The 17,668-nt window shown below is 34.3% G+C and overlaps 5 protein-coding genes and 1 long non-coding RNA gene across 11 annotated transcripts; 2 read left to right on the top strand and 4 right to left on the bottom strand.

Moving 5' to 3' along the window:
* On the bottom strand, positions 3,783 to 4,947 carry LOC104731921. Its single transcript, XR_758688.1, has 3 exons — positions 4,853 to 4,947; positions 4,023 to 4,253; positions 3,783 to 3,919 (listed from the first exon to the last, which is right to left on the bottom strand). It is a non-coding gene; the product is annotated as an uncharacterized LOC104731921 (long non-coding RNA).
* On the bottom strand, positions 7,462 to 8,772 carry LOC104731920 (probable pheophorbidase). The gene is made up of 3 exons (XM_010451430.2): positions 8,263 to 8,772; positions 8,022 to 8,153; positions 7,462 to 7,939 (listed from the first exon to the last, which is right to left on the bottom strand). The coding sequence occupies exons 1-3, from the start codon at positions 8,644 to 8,646 to the stop codon at positions 7,658 to 7,660; spliced, it is 798 nt and encodes a 265-aa protein (XP_010449732.1). The 5' UTR covers positions 8,647 to 8,772; the 3' UTR covers positions 7,462 to 7,657.
* On the top strand, positions 10,268 to 11,645 carry LOC104731919. 6 transcript variants are annotated; one of them, XR_758687.2, is made up of 4 exons: positions 10,268 to 10,398; positions 10,509 to 10,657; positions 11,167 to 11,259; positions 11,344 to 11,645. XR_758687.2 is itself a non-coding variant. In XM_010451426.2 (3 exons), the coding sequence occupies exons 1-3, from the start codon at positions 10,375 to 10,377 to the stop codon at positions 11,360 to 11,362; spliced, it is 192 nt and encodes a 63-aa protein (XP_010449728.1). In that variant the 5' UTR covers positions 10,268 to 10,374; the 3' UTR covers positions 11,363 to 11,645. The 6 variants fall into 6 exon arrangements, 5 of the variants coding, with proteins under 5 accessions (XP_010449728.1, XP_019088965.1, XP_010449729.1 ...); XM_010451426.2 differs by lacking the exon at positions 11,167 to 11,259; XM_019233420.1 differs by lacking the exon at positions 11,167 to 11,259 and having other exon boundaries at positions 10,509 to 10,661.
* On the bottom strand, positions 11,700 to 14,359 carry LOC104731917 (phosphatidylserine decarboxylase proenzyme 1, mitochondrial). Its single transcript, XM_010451425.2, has 12 exons — positions 14,113 to 14,359; positions 13,886 to 13,974; positions 13,727 to 13,780; positions 13,567 to 13,632; positions 13,428 to 13,488; positions 13,238 to 13,347; positions 12,912 to 13,153; positions 12,731 to 12,837; positions 12,536 to 12,603; positions 12,361 to 12,438; positions 12,167 to 12,289; positions 11,700 to 12,051 (listed from the first exon to the last, which is right to left on the bottom strand). Exons 1-12 carry the CDS (start codon positions 14,285 to 14,287, stop codon positions 11,890 to 11,892), a joined length of 1,335 nt encoding a protein of 444 aa, XP_010449727.1. The 5' UTR covers positions 14,288 to 14,359; the 3' UTR covers positions 11,700 to 11,889.
* LOC104733572 (UDP-N-acetylglucosamine transferase subunit ALG13 homolog) lies at positions 14,492 to 16,051 on the top strand. Its single transcript, XM_019234259.1, has 4 exons — positions 14,492 to 14,754; positions 14,885 to 15,162; positions 15,438 to 15,537; positions 15,642 to 16,051. The coding sequence occupies exons 2-4, from the start codon at positions 15,133 to 15,135 to the stop codon at positions 15,896 to 15,898; spliced, it is 387 nt and encodes a 128-aa protein (XP_019089804.1). The 5' UTR covers positions 14,492 to 14,754; positions 14,885 to 15,132; the 3' UTR covers positions 15,899 to 16,051.
* On the bottom strand, positions 16,230 to 17,656 carry LOC104731916 (60S ribosomal protein L15-1). The gene is made up of 4 exons (XM_010451424.2): positions 17,574 to 17,656; positions 17,249 to 17,415; positions 16,725 to 16,922; positions 16,230 to 16,638 (listed from the first exon to the last, which is right to left on the bottom strand). The coding sequence occupies exons 1-4, from the start codon at positions 17,575 to 17,577 to the stop codon at positions 16,393 to 16,395; spliced, it is 615 nt and encodes a 204-aa protein (XP_010449726.1). The 5' UTR covers positions 17,578 to 17,656; the 3' UTR covers positions 16,230 to 16,392.

Raw genomic sequence — 17,668 nt, 5'->3', positions numbered from 1 at the left:
TAGTTTTCTTATAAAATTATATGAATTCTTCAATCTCAATAATTTTTAAAATCCCAAGGATAACTTATATTTTTTTTGGTTTTCACTCATCAATTTAATTTATAGTGCTAGATTTCATACTAATGGTTTCATCTTTAGAGAATTTAGTGAAATAATATTTTTAAAGTTATATTTTATTTTTATATTTAAGTTCCAATTGAATATGTTTTGTTTTTTGGATAATTTTTTATTTTGATTAAAGACACAAAAAAACCAATTGTTTAATTATGTTCTTTTTGTTTTCAAAAACCTCAAATCATAAAATATATATATATATATATATATATATTATATTGATCTCTGCAGATTTAACAATTGGATCACAAAACAAAATAGTCTTTATAAATGGATAAATAGATAATTATATTGATCTTTAAATATTATATTGATCTTTATAAATTATTTAAAATGATACATGAATATGTGAGATAACCATAGACATAATAGATAATTACATATGGATCATTTCAACTTTATGATCTTATTGTGTGGTGAATATTGTAAGGAAGTATGAAAATAATGACTTATAAGATGTTAATATAAAATAGAAAATGGAGATAAACATTTTAAAAGATTAAAATAAATATATAAGATATACATATCATACAAACTCTAAAACTAAGCTTTTACAATGATATTTGATTTGATTTTTTATAACCCATACAACAACAATAACAAAAAAAATACAAAACAAAACAAAACAAAACAAAACAAAAAAGAGATTTGAGAGTAGTGGAAGAAGATGAGAGAATGAAAGAGTGATAGACTAAGAGAATAAGATAATGAGTATTTACAGGAAGAGAAATGATGAAAAATTACATTTAGAAAAATGAGAGTTACACTTTTAATTTATTGTTTTATTTTAATACAATTGATTAATACAACTTAGTGGAGAAATAAAGTTAATGCATAATTTATAGGGAGAAGTTATAAAGATTTCAGTTTTATATTATGTGAGTTAAATGTGAAAATTAATTGTTTTAAATTTGTGTTTTAATATAATTTTTTTTGTTAAAATTGCATTGCCAAGTGGACCAATAAGGAAAGACTGAAACTCTACTTTTATATATATGATTGTTCCACACCTTCTATTGTGTTTTGAAGATATTCTATCTCTTAATCTTTTGCAAACAAAGAAAACAACAATTTGATTTCCAATTTGTTTTTCAAAAGCTGTGAACTTTGATTCTTAAAGTAAGAAAAACTTCGGTTCACATTTATTTAAATATTATAATTAATATATATAAATTTAAATTTTTTTAAAATCTTACGAATATGTAAAATTATATTACTATATAATATGGTTATATAGTAGATGAGTTATAAAAAGGACATGTTGAAATTAATAAAATATCAATAAATTTGTGCTAACCTGGGCTAAATTCTCATTTTATTATTTGTTAACACTATTAATATTACAATACTTGACATATAAAATTAAGTTGATTTAACTAAGATTGTGTAAAATAATTAAATCATTAAGAAAAATGTGACTTAATCATAGCATATAAATGACTTATTATTTATTTAGATCTCTTATTTTTTGTTATAGTAATTAAAAAACAAAATTTAATCTCAACTACTAAAAAAACAAACTAAATATAACAAATAAATGATGATGAAGTATATTACGGGTTAAAAAATTAATATAAATATTTACCTGCACAAACGGCCGTGAAATTTAGTTATTCTTCTATTTGCAAAATATCCAATATTTAACGAAAAATACAATAGAAAATATAAATAATAATAAAAATTATATGCACGCGGTGTACCGCGGGTTAAAATCTAGTTGAATATGATATACTATTCATTTCTCAGTAAATATACATATCTGTTGGTGTTGGGTTTCGACGAGTTGAAGGCCCAAAAGAAAGCCCGTTAAGAAGTGGAAACCAAACCAGCAAATGGGCCTGATGCGAGCCCAGGAAGAGAATGCGACTAAGTGACGAGGTTAATCCAAAGATGAGATCGGGAGGTCACGGTCAAGATCGTAGGCGAGATTAGAGGAGGAGATCCAGGAGAGGTTGGAGTCGGTTTTAACTTAAATATTCGAAGGATTGTAAAGAAAAAGGACACATGTAACTTTCCGAATACAATCAGCATCAATACAAAATCCAGTTCGCTGTTCTTCACTGTTCTTGTTGATTTGCACCGAAAGTCTGCCCATATCATATTTCTCATTTAAATCTTTCTAGTTGTTGTTTCTGATATCAACAATATCTATATATGAAAGTCAAGAATACAATTTATTGTGACAAAGAAACCAAGAATGCAATTTACAGTAACTAGGGATGAGAACCCGCGCGTTGCGCGGGGTTGTGTGCTGATCGTGCTTGGTTTAAATTTTATGTTTACTCAGTGTTATATTACTCAATGTTTACTCAGCACATGTGCTTAGCCGGCATCAATGCTAATGTATTTTCTTACGTATTTTTTCATTTTTCCGTTTATGTTTTTGATTATATGTATTTGGTGTAAAGGCTTGGCTTAGAGTGGGTGCTAGCAGTGGCGAAGCACCTGGTTCCATTATTTTCTTTGAAATTCTTAGTAGCAGAGAGTCCAATTTTTAAGATTTTAAAATTATAGAACGGAAAGCAGTTATTTATTTACTTTAGTACGGGATTTAATATTTTTTGAGCCAGCCCTGTTGATGTGTATGACAATTTTGGGGTTATAAAATATATTTGAGATTAAATGTTCTTCACGATATTTATGTGCATTTTGTATTGTTTTGTTTTTATTGTGTAATTGTATTTGTCTGATTTTCATTTTGTTAAAATTGGCATGTGTTAATAGGCAATTGTCGAAAGAATTTTATTTCGCTCGATGGACCTATTTGTTTTTTAGTATGAGATTTTTTTGCTTACTATGTTTTTTTTGTTCTAATTGTGGAAAAAAGCCTATGTTTTGTTTTTTTGTTTTTTTTGTTTTCTTATCAATTGAAAGTATCCCTAGGATTCGGTTTATTCCGTTATGTTATTTTGATTTTGGTTTATTTTAACTTGAAAATATTATCGAACCTAACCGAAATAAAATTTGTTTCGGTTTATTTGGTTTTCGGTTAATTTACGGTTTTAATCCTTAAAACCGAATTTAACAGATTTTTCCTTTGTTTATAAAATGTTGTCTTCCTTTTGTTTTTAAAATGACTATTGGGCATGTTATTAGAACAAAAACTTTGGACCAGTTTTACTTTAAAAACTTAATATAAAATTAGGCCTTTTAGTAAAAGAAAATGAAAAGAAAAACTAAATTTTGAATTTTGTGAGCAACGAAGAGAATAGCTTCCTCTGATTAATCGATGAGCTGGAGGCACACCGGCGACAAAACCTTATAGGTGTACCTCACATGTCCGTTTCTTTATTCTTTCTTTCTTCTCCATCAGTTCTTTCTCCGTTTCCAGCTTTCAGCTTTCTCTTTGTTTGGGTTGCAATTTTTGATGTAGTTGTTTATGGATTTGATTGTCGAGGATTCGTTATTAGTTTTGGTGTGGGCGTTGACTAAGTTAGTTTTTGATTTCTTAGCTTGCGAAATCTGTAATTTTTTTGTTGAGAAAGCTTGGGAGATTTCTTGGATGAAGAAGGGAAGTAAAGGTTTTGGAGTCCGTTATTGTTAAATTGGTTGTCACACCAACGGGGAACTTGTAAGTATTTACTTGTTGGTTTGAAAATTGATTAACCCTGAGGGGATTATCATGACTGGTTGTTTTGTTGTGTGAGGATCAGTTATTGAAAAATAGATTGTTGAATAAGATTAATGTTTAATGAGGAAAATTGTTAAAACTGAATTTTTTTTGTTTACAAAATAATTAGCTTTCTTGGTCCCTTCTCTGATCTCTCTTTACCTTCCTTCTCTCCTAGATCTTCTTGTTTACCTTCTTTGATTTGGAACAACAGAAAACGTGATTAGTTGAATATTTGATTATTTGTTTTAAATAAATGATCTGGTTTATTTGAATAACAAATGGTTTGATCTTTTACCCGCATATGTGGATGCTGATATTCATGTTTCGTAAATGTGTGTCTCTTGGTTTCATTTGCCACCATGTTCATCTGCGGAAGAGTACAAAAATCGTAGTTAGTTTCTTCCTTTATAATATCAAATATAATAGTCAGCAGATGATTCATTGCTGTGTTTTCTTTGGTGTTTGATTCATTATCCTCCTTGATTATTTGTTGTTGATCTTGATGCCATGTTGTTGAGCTTTCATTCTGCAGATCAAAGCAAAAAAACAAAAAAACAAATCAACTGATCAAGATTTGAAAACAGAGACAGACGCAAAAAACAACATGATTCAGACCAAACAACAACCAATATCAGACCAAAACAAAAACAAAACTGAATTGATTTTACAATAACCAAAAAGTTACACACAAATAAACTGAAAACAAAGAACATGAACCTAAATCCAACCAACAAAATTAAAATCTGATACGAATATCATGGTTTATATGTATAAATATGAAAAATTGTGAATTAATGAAACATTGAAACATGTGATAATTTTATTCTTGACAATCATTATATCGAACCCGATATATGATGAGCATAACAACATATTAAAGCATCATATAGAACCAAAAGTACACATAGAAATGAAACTCCACAATACCCATTTATTAATACTGAAAAAGCACCTTAATTCATATATCGAGATGATGATGATGATGATGATGAGGATGAAAATCATTAAACATGATAATCCTGTTAATCCTACAAATCAGGCTAATCACGAAAGAAAAAAGACCATAACCGAGGCAAAATCCAGAGCAAGATATTCCGGAAGAAGGAACCCAGAAGAAGGACTTACCCAGCCATGGGAGAGAAGCAGAATTGTTACTCAGATGTTTCCCGAAGAGATGATCTGGAAGATGGCGACGATGTTTTTTTGGCTTTTTGATTTAATTTCAGCATACTCAATCTGTTGAAATGGGCTTATATTAGTTGAACTTTAAAATATTATATTATTTGGGCTTATACAAAGTCCAACAAATTTATTAATTTTTGCTGCTGATGTGGATAGTTTAGAATGAGAGAAAACTCTGCTATCTAATATAATAAAGTAGGGTTACACCCTCTAAGAAGCTCTATCTATCTGCCACATGGCACTTTTGAACTTTTGTTTTATTTTTTAAAACATTTTATCTCATGTTTAGGTAATTAGTAATAGGTTGTAAATGGTTAATGAGCCACATAATTTTGACTGATTTCTATAAAAAAACCAACATAATCTCTGAGTTCCGACTTCTCCTCTTCCTCGTCGTGCTCTCTTCCTCACCCTTCCTCATTATCTTTTCAATTCCGCGAGAATTCGAATCAGCAAATTATATTATTGGTTTAATATTTACCACAATATGGTTTATTTTTTTCACTTGAAATGATGAAGAAAATAACGAAGAAAATCTAGAAAAATGTGTTTCTAGGAAAATTATTATTATCTTAATATCTTTAAATTATGTTAGCGTTATCTAATTTGATATTTAATTTTAACTTTAAATAGTGAAGAAATAACCAAAACTTTTGTATCTTAAAGTTTTTTTTAACTTATGCAATTTGATATTTATTTTTTTAAGTATGATTATATAAATAAATTCAGTTTACAAAAAGTAACAATATATTTACTTTTTAGAAGACACTTGTTAAAAGAAGAGATGCTACATGGAAGTTTATAAGAGCAAGTTTTTGAATTAATAACCATAATAAATACATTTAATTCTAAAAATTCAAAATCGTAAATGTATGAAAGCAATTAATCTTAGAGAAATTAAGGAATGAGCAGTTACTATTGTAACGTATGAAGTTTTTAAAAAACATTAATACTCCACAAAATATATTTGTTAAAAATAATAGGTTTTCTGTTTTCTAGAACTTACCTTAAAAAAAAAAATTGCTACTCTTTCCAACTTGCATAATAAATAACAACATTTTCAGTATTTCCATCATCCTAATGAATCACTACAACCAAATTAACACAAATTTCTTTAATAAATATAATCATGTTATCAACAGTGGACCTCTTCATCATAGGAACACAAATATAATAGAGACATTGATTTTTTTTTTGTTTAACAAATATTAAGTTTTACTTACTATATATATATCTCAACATTTATCATTAAGATTCCTTTATAGTTTTTTTTTTGTAAAAAAATTCTTACTTAACTATTGCCAATAAACAAAAGAAAAATTTGATACTCCAAAACAAAAAACTTTACTTTACATAACTTAATTATACATTCAAATTTTTTGTAGTCCAATTTGTTAAATGTATTATTTTCTACATTTTGGTATTGCACATATCTAATATTTTGCTACAAGTACTTTGTTAAGAAGTTATAAGATAATTTTTACTCTAACTGATATGAAATACAAAATAATCGTTTGAGAAAAAAATAGAAACAAATCTTAATATATTAAGCTCCATGGTATATTTTTATATTATTAAAGCCACGCAAAGCATTGGGACTCATTCTAGTTATATATAAGATTAAGTTAGTAACCATCGACAGGGCTTGGTTATATTATTAAGCCCCGAGACTAAGCTCCGAGCCCCATGAACAAACACTTAAAATGTTAGATTTGATACACTTCCGGATTCATCATCATCACCATCTCCTCCCATCGTAATCTCGATCTATGTTTGTGCTAGCTTGACTCTTAGTCCACTCAATTTTGTAATCATCAAGTGCATGCAATTTATTCCACTCTGTGTTGGACAAATCCAACATTTGTACTATCTTTTTATTTTTTAGCTGACAAGAATTTCAAACAAATATCAATTATCAGAAAGAAAAAAAAAAGTAGTTCAAACGTTTCACTCACAAATGTTCAAAAAAGAAAAGGAAAGAGAGACGTGAACCTAACCTCCTGACTCATCTATCGTGTCTGTGGAACAGATTTGGATCCTCTCTGAAGTGTGAACTATATTTTGTTTTCTTAGCTTTAGATTTATTGACAAGGAACCAACCCAAAGGATACAATATTCCCCTACAATATAATAGCTCCCTCATNAGTATTAAGGCCCAAGTCCAAGACTAAGCTCCGAGCCCCATGAATAAACACTTAAAATGTTAGATTTGATACACTTCCGGATTCATCATCATTACCGTCTCCTCCCATCGTAATCTCGATGTGCTTGACTCCTAATCCACTCAATTTTGTAAACATCAAATGCACGCAATTTATTCCACTCTATGTTGGACAAAACCAACATTTGTACAATCTTTTGTTTTTAGCTGACAAGTATTTCAAACAAATATCAATTATCAAAAAAAAAAAAAATAATAATAGTTCAAACGTTTCACTCACAAATGTTCAAAAAAGAAAAGGAAAGAGAGACGTGAACTTAATCTCCTCTCTCGTTACAATATAATAGCTCCCCCATTGCTTCACATGTAAAGCTTATTGGAACTCAAAATGAAATAACATAAGAGGAAATTATTTGATGATCAACTCATATCATATAATCTCATATCAACCAGACAACCACTTTCCAATCAATCACTCCTCCCAAATCATTCCTACCATTGAATTAAGTATTCGATTGCTATATATGAGAGAGGAATTGTACGAAAGGATGAGACATGATCAAAACCAAAACCTCAAGTTTAAAGTTTTATCTTTGAAGAAAAGAAACCGCACGGAGGAGATAAGTGAACAAGGTAGTTGGCACAGAGAAGAAAGCAGAATGGTCACTCTCCTCCAAGACATACAACTGAGAAGGTGGCCAATTCTTCACCAACCGGTCTTGACTCGCAGAATCGAACATATTATCCTTGGCAGTCTTGATGTAGACTCGTGGAACTTTCTCGGCCTCGGGATTCGGAGGCAACTTATCAAGACCATTTAGTGCCCTCACAGGAGCAGGACGCAGCAGTTTAGATGCCAGAGTTACGTCCTACCAATAACCATTTAATTTATATATATTCAATCACCACACGGTACTAGTACTGAAACATAGAAGTAGTCAAGAGAGTAACCTCAAGAGGGCTTTGGTTATAGTAATATTGGCGTATAAACTGCTGTTTCATGATGACTCCGGTGGGTGACTTATCCTTACCTTCACCATATGTAAACTCCCATATTGTTTCTTCTCCTACATCTCCATGCAACTATAAAATAATCACAAGAGTTTAATACCGAGTACGTCGTAGATTGATATATCAGAACAAAAACAGAGAGGTGAGTTAGTAACAGAACAGGTCACACACACTGACTCACGTTTGACGAAGGCTGTGGAGAAGGAGTGGATCCGGGTCGAACCATGGAAGCCGCGAGGTAAATGGCCATGGAGATTTTGTTTGTGAACTTGCAGAGAGCATCGGTGACACTTCCTCCGCCGATGCTATGTCCGACGAGTATGACTTTGTGAGATGGAGGAAGAGCGGACAGGAGAGAGTAGAGAGGACGGTTATACTGATCGGAGTCGAAGACGGTGTTAGAGTCAGTGAGGCTGATTCCAGCGCCAGTTAGGTCGACGGAGGTGGCTTTGAATCCGGCGGTTTCGAGAAGAGTGGTGAGTTTATACCAACACCAAGCTCCGTGACTAGCCCCATGAACGAACACAAAGTGAATTACGGGATCAGCACCACCGTCTCCTGCCATCGCATTAAGAGCCTCTCAATCTATTGCTTATACACAAACAGTGAATGCAGTTTTGGTCCACACGTACAGTTTGGGCCTAAACCATTATCTTTATTGTCATTGTCGTCTATGCTGTCCTGTACACGTCTCTCTCTCTCTCTCTCTCTCTCTCTCTCTCTCTCTCTCTCTTTGTCACACAAGCGCTCCAAATTTTTTATATTATTTTCTTTTAATTAAGGAAATTTGGGAAACAAAAGGCATTATATATTGAAAATTACACCTTTCCTTATTTTAGTTTTTGGAAAGAAATTTCGAAAAGAATTTTGTTTACAGTAAGTACATAAAATAAATTTTAATTTCAAAATTTAAGATTGTTAAAATACTTGTTTTAAAAATAATAATAAAAGATCAGAAACTAAGGGTTCTAACAAGTTTTTTTTTTGATGAGAAAATTTTAGTTTTTTTTTTTTTTTAACAGCTGCTTTTATTAATAATGAGCAATGTGATCCTCATGGAGGATTGATACAAGATAAGGAGGAACATAATAGTAAGACATAAAATTTATTGGATGAGTAAATTCTTCTTTTGCTAATCGATCCGCTGCTTTATTATTGTCTTGAAAATCTTAGTTATATATATATGTTATCTCAAACAAAAAAAAAACTTTTTTTTATTACATAAATTTGTTTTTTATTTATTTTCAATAAAGACACCAATTATCAAATGACACATGTGGTTTATTATTCCCGGAAACGTTTCTCAACGTCTCTCTTTTGAGAAACGTATCTCCCATTTTCCTCTTTTCTTTTCTTTTCTTTTTATTATTTTTTAATAAGGATATCTGCGTTACATATCCTCAACGGAGGTGCTCTCATAAGTCATAACTGCAAATTTTACTCCAATAGTCCACATTTTATTGCGACCCGGTTTACTAATTTGGAAAGTTGTTAGGTATAAAATTTGGATTTAACAAAAATGGACTAAGGAATATAACCAATAGAAATCACTAGCTTAAGTTATTTGGTTCAAATCTACTTATTTGGTTTAGGTTTCTTTTCATGAAACTTTTGTGACATTTTTTGTCTTATACTCCCTCTGTATCATAAAGGATGATGTTTTAGTAATTTTTCTTGTATTACAAAGAATGATTTTCTGTATACTTTTATCAATTAATGTTAAGAAATTGTAAATTTCAAAGATCATTAAATGAGAATTTAAAAGTTTGATGAAATACTATTGGTTAATAATTATAAAATATGTTATTATAAATAAATAATACACTTATTGTTTCACATTAAATGTTTTTCTTAATTCAAGTAAAAATCCTAAAACATCATGTATTGTGATACATAAGGAGTATGTGTTACACTTTATTGTGTTTATATGAGTTGATCAAACAAGATAGAGTTTGTTTCAAACTTTCAATTTTATGAGACATAAATTTGAGCAATTGGGGATTCAAATTGTGTAAATGTGTTACATATATTATCCAAAACAGGTTTAACTTTTGTTATCTCTTTATTTTTTTTATATACTCTTATTTTTGGACTAATGAGTAGTTGAAATTGAGCTTTACGACGATACTGTAGAAAATATAAATTGGGCCGTAAAGTAGAGGCCCATTAAAAAGTAGAAATAAGAAAAAAGAGACTCACCTGACGAATCTCACCGGAGAGTCTAGATCTCTCTTCTCTTCTACATCGAAGTTTTGGTTCGTCACCGGCGACAATCCTTTTCTCCGACGATATAATGCCGGTAAATTCATCACGCAATGTATAATTCTAGATCTCGAAGATCTAATTCCCGCGTTTCTTTCCCATATATATATATATTTTGCTGACTAATTCAGAATTCAATTGTACGCATCCCTGCGGATTTTGCAGTATAAGACGGTGATAGAAGTGGAGCCTCCGAGTCTGTTGCGGTACTTGATCGGAGCGGCGGTGATGATGATCGGCGTTGTATTACCCGTTGGTTACATGATGTTCCGCAACAAACGCGTCCCCTTCTCGTCTTCGTATTCTAAACAGACGTAGGTGTGCTTTTTCTTTCACACTTGCTGTGTTTCTTTCATCTGATCTGCGAAAACACTCGCAGCTTTAGGCACAGTTGTTGATTGCTTCACAGGGATGTATTAGAATGGTCAGAATTGGATAGGATTGTAACAAGCTTTGGTGTGTTAGGAGATCAGTAACCATCATTTTAGTTTGCTATGAAATTGATAACCTAAGCTTGGTGTGTGGGAGATCAAAAACAAGTTGGTGTTTAGGAGATCAGTAACCATGTTGCTGTGGGTTTTAAGCTGAAGTCTAGAGATTGAATAAGTGAGGGAAGTGAATTAGCATTGTTTTCATATCCTTACTGTTTGGGAATGTTCAGTCAGTCTCAAACTTAGATTAACCAATGTGATGTTGTGAATGATCTGTTTGTTTTCTAGTGCGAATAAGATACTGAAAAGCTTTGTTGAAAATGTTAGCCCTTTCAATTGCTTTGTAGAGACTGAAAGCTATAGTGTACTTTGTGTGTTTGGATCGAGTTCAGGTGGGGAATCCATGGTTGATAGATGATCAAAATTTGTAGTTGCTTGCTTGCTTGCTCCTCTTCGTTAAAGCTTGTTTAGGCTAAAATTGGAAGGTAGTTCTTTTGCTAGTCAAGTAACTCCGGAGTTTATCATGCTTACCGATTGGTACTTATCTGATACCTATCTTTACTTTTCAGGAACAAAGTTTTGATATAGGCTCCTCCAAGGTTGAATTCAACTGAATTTGAGACGGATGATGACATATTGATACGGACGACTGTAAAATTATGGCGGAATTCTTATTTTGAGTTTTTACATGGGTTCATGGGTTGTAAGAGATCCTTCAATGTCGCATTCATAAACCATAATCTTCTTGTTTAGGTTATTAACGGTCTATCATGTACACAATCTCTTCTCTTTGGTTGAAAGATATCATTCGCTGGCTAGAATCATCATGAGCTATAAATTTATATAATACTGAGCTTAGTTCTTTGCATTAGCTTTCTTTTTATTTGTTCTGTGTGGTTAATGAAATGTTAATGACATGCTTAAATTACGAATCTGTTCAAAGTTTCAGAACTGTTCATGAGTAGCCTCAAGTGGAGACGGTATAAACACTTTTCGAATTTCGAAATTGATTTATAATTTGGTCAGATCGTGATTGCGCATAATATGCAAAACCTAGAAGAACAAAAATAACCCAACATTGTGTGGTATGTTGTTAGTGCATAACGTCACTCTACTCATTCTGCTTTCCACCTTCCCAATGCTTGTCCAACGCGGACTCTGTCTCCTTGTTTGACACAGAATCTGTAATCTGAAGAACTGCTTGAATCCTCAGGTGAGTTTGCAGTCGGTGCTTGGAAAACAAGCACCACGGTCGATCCCATGTTGAATACACCAACCTGCATCGATCCACACATGAAACCATTTGCCAATGTGAAATTGTGAACAAAAAAAACTTTTTACGTTTCTTTAATTGGAATTTTAGTCGTTCTCTTTTGGACCCTAGTCTCTTACCTCTTTCCCTTTTTCGAGCTTTAAGCCATGACCTTCTGGATCATACACTCGCTCCTCAGGTGGCTCTGTAGGAAACAGCTTCTTCTTTGGCTTGTTTGTTCTTAGTTCAGGTTCAATGAAAAGCTATCAAAGCAAACGTCAGCAAGTTCCTTAATGTCTAGGGCTTAAGGTTTTTCAAACTTCATCAGACCTACCTCAATGGATCCAATGTTGGTCGCACCAACAGCAGCAAGTGCCATAAAGCCTTCTTTCCATTGCCCTTCAAGCACAACCTGTTAGTTAGATTAACAGCTGATGATCAATGTCTGGAGCAAAAAAAAAGGGCATACATATTTGGTTATGACAGCTACAATGAATCACAAAAATTACCCTTTCATTTTCGACATAGAGATTCCTTATCGTTCTTGTAGCACGCTCGTTCACGGGAAACAACCGGCCTGAAAAAGGGTTTCGAGAGATACTAATAGTTACAAAATTCCAATTACGCATAGGTTCCAAAAATAGTTGCAAAAGCCCAACCACACAGGCTGTATACTTAAATGAGAGGACAGAGAGTAACCAAACCTGCAAAGTGTCGACGAACCATTGCATTCCAGTCAACTGGAGAGTGTATTCGATGATAGTCCCCTGGTTTTAGGTATATCACACAATAATAGAGCCCCTTCATTGGACTGCAACCAAGACTTGATGAAATAAGTTGCGGTTCTAACAGTAAAGAGATGTTTAAGGTTGACTTTTCACTAACCTAGCTGAGCTGTTCTCCCGTAATTTTGGAGATGCCAAAGAGACTCTCAACCAAGAATTGTCGCTCTTATCTCCGACAGCTTCTTCCTCGGACTCATTCTTACCTTCAGGTTCCATGGGAAGGAGAGAGTTGTTTCCTAGAAGAGCCGGCACAGAGTAAGAATGTCCTTTGACTTGCTCGATCATCCCTCTATTTCCTTTTAGCTCCCCAAACCTTAGAACGGTGCCATCCACAGGACTAACCTGATATCCTCGAAATATTAGAGAGCAAACTAAGAAAATGAGTCTGCATAAAAAAAAAGTTACAATGTTATTGTTACCGGTTACCAGACAACAGGGATCGGGGTCGATAGGCCTGCAACCTTCTTTCAAGCTACGAACAAAAAAATCCTGTAACGAAACATATTCTTCAAGAGGCCGAGCTGCTTCTTCAAGATCTGAAACACACAGATAGATCAGCTTTTTTTGTTCTCTGCATAACTCCAGAGTTCAAACCAACAGCAGAAAGAGATCATACTTGAATGGAAAGCTCGAGCCCAGGCTTTATAAGCATAAGGACGCATCCAGACAGGAATTTCCTGAGAGGAAAAAAGACCTAACAATTGAAAACCATGTTCAACAGTTACTACAAAAATGCTTCAACAAGAAGAACTCACTAGACTCATAAAGGAGCCCCAAGCTCTTGAGATGGATCGCAGAGGTAGAATTCCAAGGAACGAGGCCTAGACAACCACAATCCCACGAATGAACACATCAAGATTCGAGAACTAATGGACATTGAACTTGGAGAGAGTACGAAACAAAAAAGAGTTTAACCTTAACATCTTGGTGGAACTCAAGTTCTATTCCCCTTTCCCGTTTCTCTTCGATCTGTTCGTCAACCAGTAGAAAACAATACTAAGAAGATGTACCAACTTCTATGTAAAGAACCTTGCAAATGTCTGTCTACCCTAACAAGTTGAGTCAATACATTACCTTCTTGTCTTCATAGAGCCGTCTAGCATGAAGAGCTCCAAGCATAAGAATCGTAGCCATTGTTGCTCCGGGCACAAGAAAAGCATTGCCTACATTGAAGAAATGCAAACAATGATTCAAGCTCATAACCATAGAATTCAAGTGTAGTGTGAGAAGCAAATTAAAATTGTAATCTCAGGAAATTATAACTACGTACAAGAGCTTCATAGCATATCTGTAAGAATTACCTTTGGAATCACCTCCACCGCTGCTGCCGCCGAGAGGAGTGGCGCGAGCGCCGAAGTTATTTGAACGGATATTGTTGAGGAAAGAGCTGAAGGTTCGGCGATGAGTATGGTGGAAGCGGCGGAGATGAGTATAGCGAGCCAACAGATAGACATTATGAGAAAATCGAGGTCTCATGGCGGTTATTTCCGGTGGTTATTTGCTCTGAGAGGGGTTTTAGGGTTGCTGCTGTTGACTATGTTGATTGGTTGAGAGTCAAACAAACAGTTTTCAAAGACAACTAAAACGGCTCCGTTTTTCTCTTGCTAAACAAAGACATTCTATTCTTATTGGGCCTTCTGATAGCCCACACTTTTGAGCATAAACGAAGAAATTCGAAAATTGATTCAATTCACCGAAGAACACTGATGTGAAGGTGTTATCTATGGCTGAAAGACGTCCGATGCATTGAACTCCGGCGTTATTAACCAAAACATCGATCTGACCATCGAGCTCCTCCACACAACAAAAAAACCTTAGGGATCTTTCTCCAAATCGATCATCGTCCTCTGCGCTCGACTCGTCGCCATCACTCGAAATTTAAAAGCTTCTTCGAATTTGCTTGCTCTTTCTACACGAAGATTCGGTGTTTTCGCAGCTTTCAGGTTTGTCTCAAATCTCAAATGTTAGATCGGAATTATTTTAAGATTTCGTCAATACACATTTGCTCCATAAGATCACATAATTTGGTTTTAATTTGAGCTTATTGTCCCTTTCGTTTTAATTGTATCGTAGGATCTTCACCTAATTTTGGTATATTGGGAATTGGGAATCATTTTGTGAGATTTGGCGGTGACGTATAAACCTTAATTCGAGAGACAAAATCGAGTGTGTGTAAAAATGGAAGATAAGAGAATGCGAAGAAGAGACTAGTGTTTGTGACTGTGGGAACAACGAGTTTCGATGCTCTTGTGAAAGCAGTCGTGACTCAACATGTTCAAGACGAGTTGCTCAAGAGAGGATACACTCATCTTCTCATTCAGATGGGTCGTGGTACCTTTTTCCCAACTAAGGTTTCTTATTTTCTCTTCTCCACTTTACTTGATTGGTCTGTGATTATGATAAGTGGATTTGGGGCATTATTATGACTGAGTAACCATAGAAGAGTTTCTCCCTCCTTCAATCTGTTAGGCTTATTACTCTACCATGAATCTCAAATTAACAACATTGTAGCAAAAAAAAAAAAAGAGTTTCAAATTACAACTTTGGTTTCTTCTGATGTATCTTTGATCTTTCCTTGCTTCTTATGTTGCTCTTATGTGTTTTGGTTTTCTCATTACTGATTCAGTGTGATGGAGCGGATGGATCATTAGTTGTGGATTACTTCACATTTTCCTCGAGTATCGCAGATCATATTCGATCTGCATCTCTTGTTATTAGTCACGCTGGTTAGTATAGTTGACAACTTTTAACATTAAAGTTAGATTTAGAAACCAGAGACTGATTTCGAAATGCTTGAATGTCATCATTTTATCAACTCTCAATGTTGCAGGATCTGGAAGCATATTTGAGACACTAAAGCTAGGGAAACCATTGATTGTGGTAGTGAACGAAGATCTGATGGACAATCATCAATGTGAATTAGCTGAAGCACTTGAAGAGAGGAAGCACTTGTACTACACTCGTCCTCACACTCTTCATCAAACCTTGACGAAAATGGAGTTGGAGTCTCTGGTTCCATATACTCCAGGTGACGGAACCCCTGTTGCCCGCATCATCGATAGGTTCCTCGGATTCCCTGATGATTGAGCTGACATATGAAAAACAAGTGTTTTGTTTCTAGATTCAACTGAATATGCTCAACTTAACTGGTATCATAGTTTAATATTCATATACCGAAGCTTTCTATGATGTTTGATATGATAATCAGTTCTGTCAATCATAAACCTTCTGTTCTTTTTTTTGTCAAGATCATAAAACATAATGTAATACTTACATGGGCAACAAAAGTAGTTTCGAATAACAAGTCTAATATACTAGACAAAAATAGTATGTGCACTATTCCAGCTGATCATATTGAGAAGGGGATTTGCATTGCAAAGGAGGTAACGATAGATCAATCTCAAAACTGGAAAATAGATCAACAAAAAACCCAAGCAAAATATAAAATTTAGGTTTAACGCATACTTCGAACGCAACTGTAGTCTCCAAAATTTGCAAAAACAAGTCATCTTGCGAGAGATAAAAGTGCAACAACATGGAACCTAGAAGATGATAACAGTAATAATAAAAGCAAAAGGCAATCAACGGTAACGACGAAGGGAGAGAGAGTTGTTCTTCTTCCATGTAGCTCTGCGAGATGGACGGTTCTTGTGGTTGTTGTGTCCCTTTCCACGAAGACCTCTGTTCTTCTTTCCCTCGGAAGTAAGTCCTCTGAGCTCACGGTGCTTGTGAACTGGGTTGCAGATCCAGTTGATCCTTGGGTCGTTACGGACAGCATTGTGTGCTGGGTCAACCAAGATGATCTCGTAGTACTTGTAAGTAGAATCCTATTGAAAACAATTGGTAAGTTAACATCTGTATACCAGGAGGAATCACCAAAATTAGAAGTACTGAAATAAGGTAGTAACTGTACCTCGTTGAGCCAGTAAGAGTTGACAACTCTGAGACCACCCAATTTCCTGCCAGCACGCTCCTCAGCAACAGAACGCTTGCTACGCTGGAACTTGAGTTGTGTCACTCCCTGGTTTGTAGGCTTACCATACACAATACCCTTGGGCACTGGCCTCTTGCGTCCACCACGTCTCACACGGACACGGTATACAACAAAGCCCTAAACGTAAATGAACAACCCAACTAGTTTAGTAACAGATTGTAAAGCCCAAAAGAAGAATATTATTTCAATTCTCTAAAGACGAAATGGCGTGTTTCAAGAAACCACATAACCAGCAATGCTTCCAAATCTCTACTAACAAGATAAAATAACATCAGAGTGAACCAACATAGGCTAGATCATACACAGATATCAACAAAAACATTTCACTATCTACACTCCAAGATCTCATTTCTACCAAAATCAATTACCAAACCGTCATCATATAACACAGAAATCAGTAAAAACTAGAACAAAGACGAGGAATTAGGGTACAATGGAGTCACCTGCTTGGCCTTGTAACCCAGACGACGAGCCTTGTCAGGACGAGTAGGCCTGACGAGACGAACAATCGAAGGTTGCTGTCTGTACTCCCAGCACCTCACCCTCTGGAGAAACCTCATCACATCGGACTGTTTCTTCCTCCAAAGCTCCGATACATACTTGTACGCACCTAAGGTTCACCAAAATCCATCAAATCATTAAGCTAAGAAGTAGTTCGTAATAACAGATCCGTAACACATACATCATTTGAACAACAAAAGAGATGCTACATCGATCTTAGAAACTAGAACAACGGATCTAGACGAAGGATGGAGAAGATCGATTTACCCATTTTCGAAGTTTCGCAGAGCCGCACACCACTGGCGCAGTGAAGGGTTTGTTCCTGATTTAAAGTAAAGGATTAGGGTTTTATCTCCACTGGG

This window comes from Camelina sativa, chromosome 12 (genome assembly GCF_000633955.1).
Source record: "Camelina sativa cultivar DH55 chromosome 12, Cs, whole genome shotgun sequence".
Taxonomy (NCBI): domain Eukaryota; kingdom Viridiplantae; phylum Streptophyta; class Magnoliopsida; order Brassicales; family Brassicaceae; genus Camelina; species Camelina sativa.
Note: the sequence above shows the minus strand (reverse complement) of the source record. Positions and strands in the feature narration are given on the sequence as shown.